At 49.9% G+C, this 16,927-nt stretch overlaps 1 protein-coding gene across 2 annotated transcripts in view; it reads left to right on the plus strand.

The window, feature by feature from the left end:
* CARS2 (cysteinyl-tRNA synthetase 2, mitochondrial) overlaps window positions 1-16,927 on the plus strand; it is a 60,588-nt gene that overhangs the window by 23,356 nt on the left and 20,305 nt on the right. Inside the window, exons 4-8 of one of the 2 annotated variants that reach the window (XM_023519174.1) lie at window positions 1,370-1,441; window positions 1,563-1,668; window positions 5,113-5,196; window positions 11,665-11,797; window positions 13,967-14,100. In XM_023519174.1, the coding sequence (XP_023374942.1) occupies window positions 1,370-1,441; window positions 1,563-1,668; window positions 5,113-5,196; window positions 11,665-11,797; window positions 13,967-14,100 (529 nt within the window). The remainder of the gene's footprint in view (window positions 1-1,369; window positions 1,442-1,562; window positions 1,669-5,112; window positions 5,197-11,664; window positions 11,798-13,966; window positions 14,101-16,927) is intronic. The other variant, XM_012811512.2, reaches the window with a different exon arrangement.

Raw genomic sequence — 16,927 nt, forward strand, 5'->3', positions numbered from 1 at the left:
ACAGCTACCTGATATTTAGATCCAAAAGTGCATAGTATCTGAATCTTCGGAAGTGGCAAGAAGACACTGTTTAGACTTTTTTGTGTGGCCTTTTGGTCCTCTAGAAGGGATGTAAATTAAGGGATCTATTTTTTAAAAGGTCTGTTTGCTACCAAGCTATTCCCCAAGGAAGGGACTGAAGTCCCAGTGAGTGCCAGGCACCCTCTCTTTGACAGCCGTGTGCTGTGGTCTAGCATTGCTTGTGTAAGGCATCTCACTTTATCTTCATGGTCTTCTGAGGGGCTGTTGGGGGCTTATGTCTGCGTTGCACAGACATTGGAGTCTGGGAGGTGTAGCTTAAAAGGCCCCTGGGTGGCAGCATGGAGTGCCCAGGCTTCCTTCTTCCACACACATTCACTAGGTGAGGTTTCTGGGGTGACTGCTGTTTCAGAGCACAGTCTCTGGGCTGGGGGACCGTGGGCCTCAGGGCCACATGGTTGGCATCTGGCCCCACCCATACAGTTTTGCCTGAGGAAGTTTCTTCATATCCCATGTTGGAAATGCCTCCACCTGTCAAGTGAGGAAACCTATTTATTTCCTGGGGTCATGTGTGGAGAGTCCAGCTGAGTTCGGGACCTCATGGGTCACTGGCGTGAGGTCAGCAGTGATTAAACCTGGCTCAGTCTCAGAACTTGACGGTGCCTATGCAGCTGCTCATGGAATGCTTTCTTTTGAAAAGTAGTAAATCACGCGAGTGTCACTCATTTTGTGTCCCAGTGCCAGCTGTGCACTGCCTTGGGGGTCTGGTGTCCCCCAGGGAACTGCCGTGGCCCAGGGGCTTTACTGTGCCTGACAGTCCCATCTCAGTGTGTGAAATTACTTCTAAAGTACTTCTCTAGAGATTTCCTCTGTAATGTATTTTTGGCTGTTTTTTTTTTTCCACCTGAGGGTTAAGTGCTAAGATAGGAACTCAAGTTTCTTGTCGTTATGTGGACTAGATTGATTTCGCCTTTGTCTTAGAAAAGGGGAGAATTTTTGGTGTGTTTTGGTTTTTTATTAGATAGTGGAGATCTTGACATTATTTGTTCCTTTTGTCTGTAGCTAGAAAGCAAAGTCAGGAAGCCTGTTAGACTGCCTGAGGCTCTGGTGTGAGCCTACTGCCTAGCAGGAGAACCCCCAGGCAGTCAGGAAGCCTGTTAGACTGCCTGAGGCTCTGGTGTGAGCCTACTGCCCAGCAGGAGAACCCCCAGGCTTGATGGAAGCTGAGCCCTTGCAGGCTGCTGGGCCACGAGAGAGAGTGCCTGGAATTGGGGTGCAGGCTTCCCTCTTTTTGTGTGTTGGTGTCATGAATCCGCCACCTCATTCCTGTGCTCATCTGACCCTTCTGCAGATGGACCTGCCACCTGTTTCTCTCGCCCGGCACTACGAGGAAGAATTTAAGCAAGACATGGCGGCCCTGAAGGTAGAGCTGAGTCTCACTGCCAGGAGGGTGCAGGCTGCCAGGAGGGTGCAGGCCGCCAGGAGGGTGCAGGCTGACCGTGTCTGCCTGGCGGGGACAAGCTTGCATCTCCCCTTTCTTCCAGGTGCTCCCGCCCACAGTATACCTGAGGGTCACTGAAAATATCCCCCAGATAATTTCATTCATTGAAGGAATAATTGCTCGTGGGCACGCCTACTCAACAGCAAAAGGTAGGTCCTGCTGTTAAAACAGTCACCAGGCAAGGCTGATGGGATTCGGAGAGACTGGACGTGTACTGTCTGTGTTGATGTTAGTTCTGCAACAAGGACGTTGTGGCGTTTTCCACCTTCTTTTCTTTTCTTTTTTTTTTTTTTTTTTTTTTTGAGAGAGTCTCACTTTGTCACCCTTGGTAGAGTGCTGTGGCATCACAGCTCACGGCAACTTCCAGCTCTTGGGCTCTAGCAATTCTCTGGCCTCAGCCTCCCAGGTAGTTGGGACTACAGGTGCCTGCCACAACATCTGGCTATTATTTGGTTGTAGTTGTCATTGTTGTTTGGCAGGACTGGCTGGATTTGAACCCGCCAGCTCCAGTGTATGTGGCTGGCGCCCTAGCCACTGAGCTACAGGCCCTGAGCCTTCACCTTATTTTCTAGTCCCAGGAAGAGGTTACTATCTGGACAGCTATTTTGGTTGCACCTGTGGAAGCTGGGTGGTGGGTGCACAGCTGGTCCTCATAGAATTGGGGATAAAGGCAGGCCCTCTAGAGACCCTCCATCCTGTGGGAGCCTACCAGGGTCATCCGCCTCTGGGTGTCTATCAGGGGCGAGCGCTGGCCACATTGGCTCTGGGTAAGAGGAGCCCTGGCCTCAGCGTCAGGCCTGAGACAGAGAATAATGCCCAACACTGTCCTGTCCATGTTACATTCCCTCAGCTGTCCCGTTTTCCATCATGGCCCAGCCCCACATTGTAACCCTCTGAGGGTGTTTCTGGAATCTGTGTGTCAGTTCTGCCTCCTCATCCTCCGGACTCCCCACAGGCTCACTCAGACAGTAGCAAAACCAGAAGCCTCTCAGGACGTTGGGTGGCTTGGTGGTGCCGTTGGTTTGTGGGTCTTCTGTCTGTAGCACCTGGGCAAGGCTGGCATCCTGTATTTTGCATTTGTGTTGAGTTCTTGCTCTTTCTATCCAACTCCAAGTCCAGCTCGGGGCTGATCCCCTGTGAAGTCCCTCTCCACGACCAGGGTGGGCACAGAGCTGTCTTTGTCGGCCATGGCATCTACGTGGCACCCTCTGGTAGCCACGTCTCTGCTCCACAGTTGGCTGTTTAATGTAGTCACATTTTATTCCTATCTGCATGTAAATTCTCAGACTCAAGAGAACTCTTTTCTGTGTTGAGTGACCCAGCAGATTGCCCAGCCCAGGGCTGTAGATAGGCTGGGCGTGAAGCCCTATTGCAAGTCAATGGCCAGTTAGGAAGCAGGAGCAGGGCTCCTGGGCCACCAGCACCTTCCCTCCTGTGCCAGCCAGGGAGCGCTCAGCCGCCTACACAGGTGGATGGAGCGCTTAGCCGCCTGTACAGGTAGATGTGCCTCGGCTTTTATCTGCGCTAACTTGATAGAGGAGATTTCGTTTCCAAGGAGTTCTTTTTAGAAGACTTAGGTGATTAGACTGGAGTTTGTACCAGAAAACAGAAGCACAGGAATTATCTTTCTGCCCTTGTGCACCTTAGATGTGCAGCCCCCCCCCCCAGCTTCTGTTCCAGAAATAAACCAGTGAAAGTTCCTGAGGTATTCAGGACTCACATCCTCTCAGGCCTGAGGAATCAGTGCTGCTTGTTTTATTCCCATGTTTTATTGTAAAATTCTAATGATAACACAAACTCATTAATTCAGAATACACCTACATTCACCCAAACCCCTGTGGTCTGACTTTGTGACAGTCCCCCAGGGGGCTGTAATTTGATCTTCGACCTGTTGATGGAAAACAGTTTGCTCAGCAAATCGGTAATGTAAACAAAGGTGAGAGGAAGTTTCCTCTGTTGAAGGGAGTAGTCTCTCTCTCTCTGGAAACCTTTCTAAGCACTGTGTGCATTCTGCCTTCACGGACAGGTCCACAGGGCCTGGGTGTCTCCTCTGCTGTCCAAAGCTGCACCCTCAGCACCCAGCTTCAGCTTGGCAATGACAAGGGAGGACGCCAGAGGCAGGGCTGGCCCTGGCTCACTTGGTTTCCTTTCCTCAAGCCATCATGCCCCTTGCTGTCACCAGGGACCATTGTGCTAAGGGGCCTGTCATGTCCACGCACTGAGGACGTGGTGGTGGAGGGCCTTGGTGTAGTCAAGAAGCTTCCTTGATCTTGATAAGACCAGTGGCCTCAGAAAGGGTAGTGTGGATAGGAATTAGTCTACATGTATTAGTAAAAAGAATGTGAAGATTGAAAATTGGTAAAGGTTAAAAATCAGACTCACGCTTGGGCCCTAACAACAACCGTGTGTTGTCAGATGCCTTGGTGGGTGGAGCCTGTGATCCTGGGGGTGGCCTCTGCATGACCTCGACTGGCTCCTCATCCTTCAGGTGTGGCCACAGCCAGCCCTGGGGCCGAGGGCTGGTCCTTCCTCCCCGAGGGCAGTCCCCACTTCCAGCGTTTCCTTCTCACCCCTGCCTCAGTTTCCTTGGTGGTGAGGGTAGCAGGGGTCTCTGCCAAGGGTCATCTTTGACCCTTGGTCTGTAAAAGTGGACCTTGGGCTTCTCAACAAGGCGGCAGCTTCCCACATGCCTCTAGCTGCCTCCAGCATGCAGTGTTTTTATCCTAAGTAAATTAGGAGAGCTAGATAAAGAAATAGTATCTTTGTTTGTTTATAACATAAAGCCTTAATTCAGCTGAACAAAGGCCAATGATTACACTTTTCTCTTTTCTGATTAAAAGAAATTCTTGCCTGGCCCAGTAGCTCATGTCTGTAATCCTAGTACTCTGGGAGGCTGAGGCAGGTGGATGTACTGAGCTCAGGAGTTCGTGACTAGCCTGAGCAAGAGCGAGACTCCATCTCTACTGAAAACAGAAAAAAATGAGCTGAGTATTGTGGCAGGCACCTGTAGTACCAGCTACATACGAGACTGAGGCAAGAGGATCACTTAAGCCCAAGAGATTGAGGTTGCTGTGAGCAATGATGCCATGATATTCTAGCCTGGGCATAGAATAAGACTCTGTCTCAGATAGATAGGTAGAGAGATAGACAGATTGATAGATAATCTCAGCATGTTACAAAGAACTTACATTTGTGCTTTCACGTTTTTACACACGCACAATATGTCTAAGTGTATGCTTTTATACTATAGTATTGCTATTGTTTTTAATTTTGGTAAAAAAAAAAAAAAAAAAAAAAGATGCTAAGGTGGGTATGCTGCCCTGGATCTGGAGTCTGCGGTAAGGGGATTGTTGAAGCCCAGCAGTTCAAGTGTACCATGGTCTCACCTGTGAGTACTCACACTCCAGCCTGGGGGCATAGCGAGACCTCATCTCTGAAGGGGTGTGTGTGTGTGTGTGTGTTACAAGGACCCAAGAGAAGGCCATATACCATATTCTAGATGTAAATACTAGTTGCTTGTTAGATATTAAGCTTGAATAAGGGCTGATATTTGACTAAGAAATGATGAGTTCCTAATTACCTTTGTGAAACAGGCAATGTCTACTTCGATCTGAAGTCCAGAGGAGACAAGTATGGCAAACTGGTCAGCGTGGCCCCAGGTCCAGTTGGAGAGCCAGGTGGGTGAGAGCCCTTGGGCCCTGTGCCTCCGCCTTGCGCCTTGGTTGTGGGGAGGTGAGGTCTGGAATGTGCACACTACTTGGCAGACATGGCGACGGTGGCTGTCCGCTGGTCACAGCCATGTTGCGAATTAGATTTGGTTTCTTTGAATAGATATACCATGTGCAGTGTGAAGTTCCAACAGCACATGGAGCCTCTCCCCGCCAGCAGCCACTCCTTTCCCCGAGGCTCTGCAGTAGTGACTGTCCCCTGTCCTTGGGTTTTCCCTGCATATGAGAACACACACATCCCTGGGTTGGGCCGTCACAGTCATCCGTGTCCCGCCAGGGTCATGGAGCAGATTCCTGGTCTGTGTGAGGCTATCCCACACACTTTGTTCTGTTCTAGTAAATTGTTAGGTCAAAATCATTTTTATGGAAAAGAGATAATAGATATAGCATAGAGATCTAAGTTAAAAATAATTTTAAAAGGTTACCACTTAAGGGAACAAAGCAAGAAGAGTAAGCAGAAACACAAAGACAAATTGTTCGTGTTATTTCTGCCTTTGGTCACCGTCTTCCTGTCCTGTAAGCTCTGCACTTCCACAATGATCACTAATGGCCTTGCTGGACTCCTCAGAAATGGCTTTGTTACTTTCACCTATCAGCACCCTGCTCCCCTCCCCCAGGGCCAGAACAGGTGTCGTTAACAGCAGGCCCAGCGTTGCACCTCACACAAGCAGAGAGGTTGTTTCTGAGAGTCATACATTTTTGCATCAGCAACAGTTGTTCTTTTTCAAAGTTAATAGATTGTATATTTTAGAGCCATTTTTGGTTCAGAATTGAGAGTAGGATGCAAAGAGTTCCCTGATGTGTCCTCCCCCAGCACCAGAGTGGCCCATTTCTACATTCCTATAGACTTGTCACTGTCAGCAGAGACTCAGTTTACATGATGGGCCACTCCTGGTGCTGTGTGTTCTGGGGTTCGGGTGTCACACGGGCAGATCACTGTGCAGAGAAGCCCACTGATCTTACCACTGCCTCCAGAGACCTGCCTTTTCAGGGTGCTCTCAGACAGCACATACCTGCTCAGCTCAGTGTGCACCTGCTCAGCTCAGTGTGCATCTGCTCAGCTCAGTGTGCATCTGCTCAGCTCAGTGTGCTCCTGCTCAGCTCAGTGTGCACCTGCTCAGCTCAGGGCGCACCTGCTCAGCTCAGCGCGCACCTGCTCAGCTCAGCGCGCACCTGCTCAGCTCAGTGTGCACCTGCTCAGCTCAGCGCACACCTGCTCAGTGGGCTTCTTCCACTTAGGAATGTGCATTTCTGTCCTCATCATCTTCTCCCAGCCTGTAGCAGGTTTCTTTTCACGCTGAATACCATCTATTGTCCAGGTTTACAGCACTTTACCATTCACCTCCTGAAGGGCGTCTTGGTGGCTTCTCAGTTTTGGCAGCTGTGAACGAAGCTGCTATAGACATCCATGTGCAAGTTTTTGTGTGGACGTTGAGTTTTCAACTCCTTTGAGTAAATACTAGGGAGTGACATTGCTGAATCACATGGTCATAATATGTTTAGTTCTGTAAGAAACTGCCAGACTGTCCTCCAGCACAGCCAGCCGTTCTGCCCACAGTATAGCGTTCAGGGCATCCTGCCCCTGTAACACTCCATACATCCCTGCCCTTGTAGCTGTCCGTACGTCCCTGCCCCTGTAGCGCTCAGCATCGCCACTCCTGCAGCTCTTGCCATGTCCCCACCCTCGCAGCTCTCTGTGTGTCCTAGGCCCTCAGCTCCCAGCAGCCCCACTCCTACAATTCTAGGCACATTCCTGCCGCTGCCCTGGGCACTTCCTCCCCCCTGCAGCTCAGTGTGTCTCCACCCCTGCAGCCAGCTAAAGTTCTTACTGCTGCTCCTCCTCACAGCATTACTTTTTAAAATGAAAATTATTTTCCTAAAGGTGAGCAACATAGTTGTATTGGTTATAATAGCATAAAATTAGGAAACATGTAAAACAAAGATAATAAAACAACTTACTCTTTATATAGTAAAAAAAATTACCACCTTGGTGTTTATTGTTTCAAAGCAGTAGTGTGTGTTTTCAAAAAAAATTTATATTTCTATAATGACAACAATAAAAAACAGCATACAGTATACCTAGCGTGCTGGATTTGGGTAGGCGGAATCCCTGTGGTCACCCCAGTGGATTGCAAGCTCCCAGGCCTGCCTGCCACCTCCCCATCTTTCTGAGTGGGTTGATGACACAAGCACGTGTTGCCAAACCCAAGTTGGCCGTAGCTGTCCTGGCTTTTTGCTTGTGGTAGATGTGTTAGCCTGTGAGTCCTCCTCCACACCTTCTAACAATTCACTCAAGCAACACTGCATGTTTCCAGTCTCTTTGGTTGGGATTGGCTGATTCACTCAAGCGACACTGTGCGTCTCCGGTCTCCTAGGTTGGGGTCGGCTGAATCACTCAAGGGACACTGCGCATCTCTGGTCTCCTCAGTTGATTCTGTTCCCATGGTGGTGTTTGACATTTCCCTCTAACCTATGACCTATCTATTTTTGCAAATTGGAAGTTTAATCTAGAGGCTTAATCCAGTCCTGAATTTCTGGAGAAGGCTGCTGCGTGGGTGCGACCTTCCCAGGGAGATGTGCAGGCTGCGTCTTGGTGCCAGCGACCTGTGTGGTGCTGGGTGTAGACCCTTAATGGTGAAAGAGGCTGCACAGGATGACACTCCCTTCTGTCACGGTCACTTCCCTGAGGACTGTTATGCAGACAGGTTGTTTGTTACTTATTTTCTTGGTGGTACATTTTGTCTAGGAAAGGCAGGATGTATAAATGTACAAGGCTTTTTTCTTTATTTATTTACTGATTATCAAAATAAAGAGTTGGTTGCTGTATCATTCTCTGAGGGTGACAGTGAGTAGGTTTTTTTTTTTTGCAGTTTTTGCTGGGGCTGGGTTTGAACCCTCCACCTCCGGCATATGGGGCCAGCACCCTACTCCTTTGAGGTGCCGCCTGTGAGTGTTTTTTTAATTATTAGGTGCTTAGGGACTTAAAAACTTAGATGTATGTGCTGTGTTTTAACATTTAGCTGTTGTCATCCTTATTGGTCCTAAACTGTCCCTTCCTGTGCCAATGGGAGCCCCTGTTGGTTGACTCCCAAGTCCCTCAGACGTAGCCATGCTGTGCGGGATGACTCACTGCTTCTGTCCGTGGTGACAAGCTATTCCCAGCTCATCTTGGAATATGCCTTTCTCCTGAGAGCCCTATTTTTCTTTAATGAAAGATGGTGTTTGCAGAACGTGGAGTGGGCACCAAGGATACTCATTGCTGTGAACTGTCATTGTTTCTCGGCCTTTTCATTGGACAGAGGTGATAAATTAAAGTATCTGTACACAAAATAGATGCTACGGCAGGCCACTCGGCACCTCTGTTTGCACCCGCACCTCTCTGTTTCCCTGGCGTCTGCTGCCTCACCCTCCATCGGGACCCAGCAGCCCTGCCTGTGGGGCCAGCGTAGTCAGCAGGTCCCCTTGCCTCCCACCGCATGGGTCCGTGTGTCAGTGCTTCTGGCTGCACCACCTCCTGCCTTGTTCATTCTGCCCGTTCTCCGTCTCTGGGTCGACTTCCCTCGGGCCAGCGTCTGCTGACTTTCTGCCTGTGATGACGTTGTCCATTTGGCTAGAAACCCCGGGCTGTGTCTTCTGTCCATGAGTATTTCTCCCACCATGGCGTGCTGTCATCAAAGTGTGCGGGTCCTCTGACTTCACGCGTAGCGTGCATGAGCTGCTCTGTGTGCCTGCGTGCCCAGAGGATGTTTTTCTCTGAAGTCTAGTCATTTTGTTAGTAGTAAAAACATGGCATGTCTGGGCTGGCCTAGAAAAAGTATCAGTGTCTGCCCCCAAAAAGCTCAATACTTGCAGATTCATCATAGTTTGAAAGGCCTTATGGGGCATTGTGCACGTGGGCTCTGGCTGTTGCAGTCAGACAGGACAGCAGGTTTTAGGGAGCACAGGTTGGCTGGCCCGGACGGGCAGCTTCCCCTCGATGGTGGCAGCCTCTCTAGCTTAGAGTCTCCGCTTGGTCACCAGCATGTCACCTGATGTAAGTCCACCCCTGCCCCCTTTACTTTTCTTCCTTTTCTCCCGGGATTTGTCTCTGTGGAGACTCTTCAAGGATGATTTCCACAGACGAGCTGGTGCAGTGCTCTGAGCAGAGCCAGCGAAGGCACAGTGTGGTGTGGACAGTCCAGCGGCTGCACGTCGTGCTGTGACCCCAGGCACAGGAAAGGGAGCCCTGCTCCTCACAGGCAGACGTGGAAACAAGGTGCATCTTAGGGAATGTGATTTTATTATTTTATTGACTTACTTGTATTATATATGTGTGTATTTATAACTAGTTACGTGTTGGATTCATACTGAGACATCCGGTGATGTAGTAGGTGGCGCAGTTTTGCCATTTAAGCTCAGGGTCAAGTTCTGTTTCATTTTGCTCTTCCAAAGTACAAGAAGGAAAAAAAAAATCAAAGGGCTGAGTGGGATAGCTCATGCTTGTAATCCTAACACTTTAGGAGGCCAAAGCAGAAAGATTAATTGAAGGCAGGAATTTGAGCCCAGCCTGAGCAACATAGTGAGAACCAGTCTCTACAAAAAACAGAAAAATTGGCTTGGCGCCTGTAGCTCAGAGTAGGGTGCTAGCCACATACACCAAGGCTGGCGGGTTCAAGCCTGGGTTAGGCCTGCTAAACAATAATGACAACTCCAGCCAAAATAAAAAAGAAAGAAAGAAAAATTAGCCGGGAGTGGTGATGAGCACCTACAGTGCCAGCTTCTCAGGAGGCTGAGGCAGGAGGATCACTTGAACCTGAGAGTTTGAGGCTGTAGCGAGCTATGGTGATGCCACTGCTCCCTGGGCAACAGAGTAAGCTCCTGTCTCCAAAAACAAAACCAAAAAGGGGCTTTCTGTCTTCTGAGGATACCAAGAAAAAAAAATCAAAGCCATTTCATCTGCATGGCATGTCCTGATATATAGTGTGTACAGATGAGAGGTGCTTCCCGACTTCTCTGTTGCTCAGAGATAGGTGCTGGGGTCTCAGGCAGGCCCCAGTGCTTGCCTGGTTAATGAAGGGGTATTGCTGTTGAGATAGCTGGTGGTCAGCTATTGAGAGAGCCCTCCAATTGAAACATCCTGGCTGTGCTACATGATGAGGTTAATGGACTCTGGGGACCATCACGTCGGCATATTTCCTTGTTGGCAGATAGTAATCCTCGCAGGCGGGCTTGAGGGTTGTACTGTACTGAGACAGTCTGCCCAAGGGCCCTGCCTTGCCCACTGTCGTCCCTCAGGACTCAGCAGGGAGCTGGGTGTCGGCCTCCATCTCCATGAGAAGCTTCGTCTGGAGCAGGTCTCATACCTCCTGGGAGCAGAAGGCCAGGACCCCTTCACAGAGCACTGCATGTATAGGATAGAGAGTGACTGGTCTGCTCCTTCCAGGAGCAGGGGATGGAACTGCTCACAGGGGTCTGGACGGCTTTCCTGTCGTGGTTTCTCTGCGGGTTGTGAAGATGAGTTGTTTGTGAACAGGGTTGAACGGGCCTTGAGGGCCTTGGCCTCTGTGTGGATGCAAAGACCCATCAGAAGCTGTCCTGACTCAGGATGACCACCTGCTTCTGGTGGCCATCCATCTTGTTCTGCCCCAGGAGCGGCTCCATCTTAGCACAGATGGGGACTTGCCAGTGGCCTTGGCCCCACTGATGCCAACTGGGAAGGTCACCAGCAGGCTGCCGATGGTCCTCAGGGTCTGCGCCTCCGGTTCCATCTAGAGCCCTGACCATGTTGTGGTACATTTCTTCTCACACCAGATCGTCCCACCTGGCCTCTGTCCAGGCCAGGCCTAAGCCAGACGGCAGCCACCTGCTGGTCCGTTTTGCTGCTGAGTCCCAACCCCTTCCTGCTGACCTTGCCTGCAACAGCACCTAACCCTCGCAAGGTCAGGTGTGGTATCCTGTGGGCTGGACGGGGTCCCGGAATATGAAGGGAGCCACTCTGAACTTGAGTGTGACTTTCATGCGTCTTCTGACCTTTATCTCCCGTTTGTTCTTTGAGACTGTGACCAATACCTGTGGTAATTTCCTTTTTGTTCTATTTGATTCTTACCTTTTTGGAAAAAATACCCTGAAACTCAGTTACTGATAGGTAGACAGTGGACAGAAGGAAATGCGGGACACTCATCCTGTCCACCCCCAGAAGTGGCAGCCTCTGGGCTGCACCCCTCACTGTCCACCCCTCACTGTTCTCTGCAGCTGGCACCCAGGCCTGGCACAGTGCGATGGCAGCCCCTGCTGGGTCTTCCACTGCTGTGTGGGGAAAGAGATGGGTGGCCAGGTGAGGGCTGTGCCATCATCGTGAGAGGGAGCAGGCTCTCTGGGGTATGTGGTGGCCTCTGGCCATATGAGGTCCCCTCCCACTGACAGGCCGTTTATCATCAGCAGGTGATTCTGACAAGCGGCATGCCAGCGACTTTGCTCTGTGGAAGGCAGCCAAGCCTGAGGAGATTTTCTGGGCCTCTCCGTGGGGACATGGAAGACCCGGCTGGCACATCGAGTGCTCTGCCATGGCAAGGTGAGGCTTCCAGGCTGTGGCATGTTTGATGCTCAGGGCTGTTTGGGGCCTGGTCTGGGCAGCCAAGGCTATGGACAGGTGTGGGGAGCTGGGCACTGTGCCCCTGGGCAGGCTGTCCAGGCGGTTCCCAGAGCACGACTGGGACAAATGCAGCTCCCCGGCATTGGCACCTCCCTTGCATTAGGAGAGGTAGCTGTGTGGTCTGGTTCCTGATCCCATGCTGCCTGCCGGCAGGGTCCAAGCACCTTAATCCTTGTCTATGGGGATCTGGGGCTCAGGGCTTGGGAGGAGAGCACCGTGCACCCCTCGCCAGGTGTGGTGGCGTTGCTCGTGTCTACTTACAGGTCTGATTTTGACCTGGGGTCCCCCCAGCGACCCCTGGGACAGTAGGACAGCTCCACTCTTGGACTCCCCTGAGTGGGCTGTCCCCATTCTACCAGGTGGGAGAACCTGTCCCCACAGCCAGCGTATCTGAATTTTGTCCTTGTTAAGACCCAGAAGGAATTCTCCCTTTTCTGCCAGGCTTTCCCCTGTAGTGATGCCTGTGTGACTCAATGGGAAATGCAGGAAGCACAGGACTGACCGTCCACATAGAAACAGACACACAAGTGTCCAGCCTTCAGCCAGGCCTCGGCTGCTCATACGTGTTTGTAGATACTTGTTAATAGCAGACTGTGGGATTTAAGTTGGGTTGTAAAAAAAGTATTTGTTTCTTAGATTCAAATAATTTCTCTAAAGCAAGTAGAAAACATTTAGTGAATTTCAAATATTCCCAATAAATATTTTATTTTTGTTGAAAGATCTGAATAATGAAAATAGGTTATTATTCCTTGTCAGCTTTCTCTTCCTTTAAATTCCATCTAACATAGAGATAAGAATTGAGACGACTGGCTCGGTGCCTGTGGCTCTAGGCGCCAGCCACGTACACCTAAGGTGGCGGGTTTGAATCCCCAGCCCGGGCCTGCCAAACAACAATGACGGCTGCAACCAAAAAATGGCCAGGCGTTGTGGTGGGTGCCTGTAGTCCCAGCTACTTGGGAGGCTGAGGCAGGAGACTCGCTTGAGCCCAGGAGTTGGAGGTTGCTATGAGCTGTGATGCCATGGCACTGTACCCCCCAGGGGGATAGCTTAAGGCTCCGTCTCAAAAAAAAAAGAATTGAGACAACTACACAAACACTGTGGCTTAGCTATCCTACATCTCCACACCGTCACATCTGTGTCTGCTCTTTGTAAAGAGAACTGCTCGTCACAGGCTCGGCAGGTCCCTTCAACCCTGCTGTCTGCACCCTAGCGTTTAGGTTTCAGAGAATGTGAGTTACTCAGAACCCACCACAGCGATGTAATGTAAAAGTAACACATAGCCACTATTTCTGCATGAGGCTGGTATGTGCAGGTCACCCCTGGGCACCACTGGGAGACCTCAGCACTGGTGTTTTTGGAGACTCCTATTTTCAGCTGTTTTAGGAAAAACCCCTAAGTGTTTGTGGCCAACCTGGTGAGCTCTCTGCTGGGCAAGGTCATGCTTCCCCTGTGCTCAGAGCCCCATGTCTGTCTGTACTGCCGGCCTGTGGACAGCACCCCTGCCGTGGTGAGTCACCGGCCATCCACCTTGTCCTGAGCAGCTTCCACTTGTGGGTGGCTGCTCTGGTGACAGTGGCCTGGCCTCGTTTCCCCGTTGGCCAGTAATTTCAGTGTGTAGGTTTGCAGAGAGAGCATGGGGCTTTTCTGGAATCCAGACCACTCAGTGTAGCAGAAACAGGGACAGGTGAAATGTGTTGCTTGGAGTCGTGTTATTTGTTATTAATGTGACTGTTAAAATAAATTTTCAAAAGCTGCATGAAAAATTCTTACAATTTTATAGTTCTGTCTGTTGCTAAAGTTGGAAAACTACTAAGGTAATTTTGTAAGTTGTTTTTCTTAAACCACATATTGTATTTGGAGCAAAGAGAATTCTCCTTAATAGCATGAAAAGCTATGAGTTGGGGTTTTATAATGAAGTAAGAATCAGATTTCAGTTTTCACTTGAATCAAATAAATTATGCAGACTGATTTAAAATTGAGATTCAGTTTTGTTCACTGAGAAAGGCTGGAAGGATTAAATGCAAGCTGAGGCTTGGAGGGATCTGTCCTGGGTGGGGTTAACTCCTGCTGTGCGTGGCTTCCCTGCAGCATGGTGTTTGGAGGTCAGCTGGACATCCACTCTGGTGGAATCGACTTGGCTTTCCCGCACCACGAAAACGAGATCGCACAGTGTGAGGCTTTTCATCAGTGCCGGCAGTGGGGAAATTATTTCCTACACTCTGGTAAGTAACAGCCGTAACAATCAGTCCCCTCAGTTCTGTCTTTATTTGGGAATGTACAGGTCAGCTAATAACAGGTCAAGAAATGGATCTGTCGCAAATTACTTTTCAGTTTTAGTCATTCAGGTATGAACTTCCTTGAACTGAAATACGGGTGCTCCCAAGTTACAGACACCCAATTTACATACAACTCGAGCTTAAGAACAAAGCTGTTACAGTAATAGTTACATAGAGGCCTCTGTTATGACTTAACACGCAAGTTCAACTTAAGAACAAACCCACAGGCTCGGCGCCCATAGCACAGTGGTTATGGTGCTGGCCACATACACCAAGGGCGGCGGGTTCAAACCCAGTCTGAGCCAGCTAAACAAGGACAACTGCAACCAAAAATAGCCGGGTACCACGGCTCTGTCTAAAAAAAAAAAAAAAAAGAATAAACCCACAGAACCTATCTCGTTTGTAACTCAGGGACTGCCTATAGGAAATTTTTGGAACTGAGTAGAATATGGAAATATTTTACAACATATAAGTTTTCTTCAAACAAAAGTATTAGAAAGGAATATCAGATAGTATGATGCAATAATAATTATGAATATGCCATTTTAAGCCAAAATATTGTCACCAGACATACCTGTCCTCTTCTGATGACACTGCCTGCTGTTCTGCCATTTGAGAACGTGACTGACTAAGCCCACCCCCTGCTCAGAAGGAAACCCACGTTCTGGAGTAAACAATGCCTCAAGCAGAGCAATTTTGGATTCATTGTGATGCATGGGATGATTCTTATGTCGAGTTTTTTTTTGTTTTTGTTTTTGTTTTCTTTTTGAGACAGAGTCACTTTGTCACGCTTGGTGGAGTGCTGTGGTGTCTTATTCACAGCAACCTCTAACTCTTGGGTTCAAGTGATTCCCTTGCCTCAGCCTGCTGAGTGGCTGGGACTACAGGCACCTGTCACAACGTCCAGCTATTTTTAGAGACAAGGCCTGGCTCTGGCTCAGGCTGGTCTTGAACTGTGAGCACAGGCAATCCACCCACCTCGGCTTCCCAGAGTGCTAGGATTATAGGCATGAGCCGCCATGTCCGGCTGTGTCTGAGTTTTGACATTTCATAGACCAGAGCTAACTGCTCTTATTACCTTGTTGGAATGGTCAGCTAAGACATATATATATTTTTAATGGTAACTATGTACATTAATGCACTTCTGGGGTACAGTGTGGTGTTTTCACACATAATCCGAAACACTTCCATCAAACTGGTTAACATAGCCTTCATGTCATTTTTAGTTATTGTGTTAAAATGTTCATATTCTACTCTTAGAAAGATTCCCTTGTACCCCAGCTAAGATATTTGAGACAAACAAAGATAAAAAGTGGCAGTGAGGTAGTAGTACTGTTGTGAGATGCAAAGATCAGCATCTAAAATCCAAGAAGCTAACATCCTTGAGTTAGGAAAGTAGGGTGTTACCGTGAGAGATGTGGCTGTGGAGGTGGCCGAGCTGTGTGGCCTGCGGTGGGGCCCACTGATACACACACATGTATCTGGATGATACACACACATGAGGCTGCCTGCCCCAAGCCCTTCCTGTGGAGTTCCGTCACCCACATTCACCCACAGGCCCCACCGCGCCTTCTGTGTCCACCTGTCACCAGCCTCTGGCCTCTGGGGCGGCCAGCCCTTTCTGTCATGGCTTCCCCTGTCTGAAGTGAAGCAGAACCAGAGCTGGCAGGCTGGTGTTTGGGGACTTGGGAGCCGCAGTCCAGTAGAACACAGCACTTCCCTGGGGCGAGCTCACTAAGCACTTTCTTCCCCAGTGCCCTCTGTGCCTGGCGGCCTCCCTGAACAAAAGGCAGGCCTCCTGTGCTCACTCCCGTCTCAGCTGCTACCGTCCGGGAGCAGATGCTCACACTGACGGTGCCCAGGTCTCAGGTGCTCCTTTCCACAGCCTGGTGCCTGCAGGCACTGGGGCTCATGGGCGAGGTCTCCCCTCCTAGCAGAGGAAATATGCTTAGGCCCGCATCTCAGGACGGAGGCATCCTGTCTCTAGTGTCAGGTGGGAATAGTCACTCCGCAGACACCCTGTTGTCTGCCAGCTAATTCTGTTCAGTAGGTCCTGGCTGCCACAGGCCCTTGGGAATAGTGTGGCCTTTAGGGAACTGTGGTCTAGGGAGTCAGCAGCGTGATCTTAGCCTCTGTCAGTGAATGACGGCTGGGGTCTTGGACATTTCCAGATGTGGGAATGGGAGAGGATTTTTTGTTGCTGGGTGTGTTTTTATTTTTGTTTTTTAAGACAGAGTCTCCTTCTGTCACCCAGGCTGCAGTGCAGTGGCATCATCACAGCTCACTGCAGCTTCCAACTCCTGGGCTCAAGCAATCCTCCTGACTCAGCCTTGCAAGTAGCTGGGACTACAGGTACCTTCCACTGTGCTAGGCTAATTTTTTTATGTTTTGTACAGATGGGATCTCACTATTTCCCAGGATAGTTCAGAACTCCTGGCCTCAAGCGATCCTCCCACCTCGGCCTTCAGAGTGCTGAGATTAGAGGTGTGAGCTGCTGTGCCCAGTCTTGTTGCTGTTTTTATAATGCCTTTTACCACCTCTTAAGACACGAGTTGTTTTCATGCTACTTTGGCCCCATCCTGGAGAAGTGGCAGTGCCTCCTGGACACAGGAGAACTAATACTTCTGCAGTAAATGGACGGGAGGTGGAGGGAGGACTCAGCTGCAGTCTGTCTGTTTGGGCTGCTGGGACAGCACGTCATCCACAGGAATGTCCTCACGCTCTGGAGGCTGCCAACTCCTGCCTCAGAGCATTGGCAGGTCTAGGGTCTAGA

This window comes from Otolemur garnettii, unplaced genomic scaffold (genome assembly GCF_000181295.1).
Source record: "Otolemur garnettii isolate 467f Iridium unplaced genomic scaffold, OtoGar3 scaffold00161, whole genome shotgun sequence".
Taxonomy (NCBI): Eukaryota; Metazoa; Chordata; class Mammalia; order Primates; family Galagidae; genus Otolemur; species Otolemur garnettii.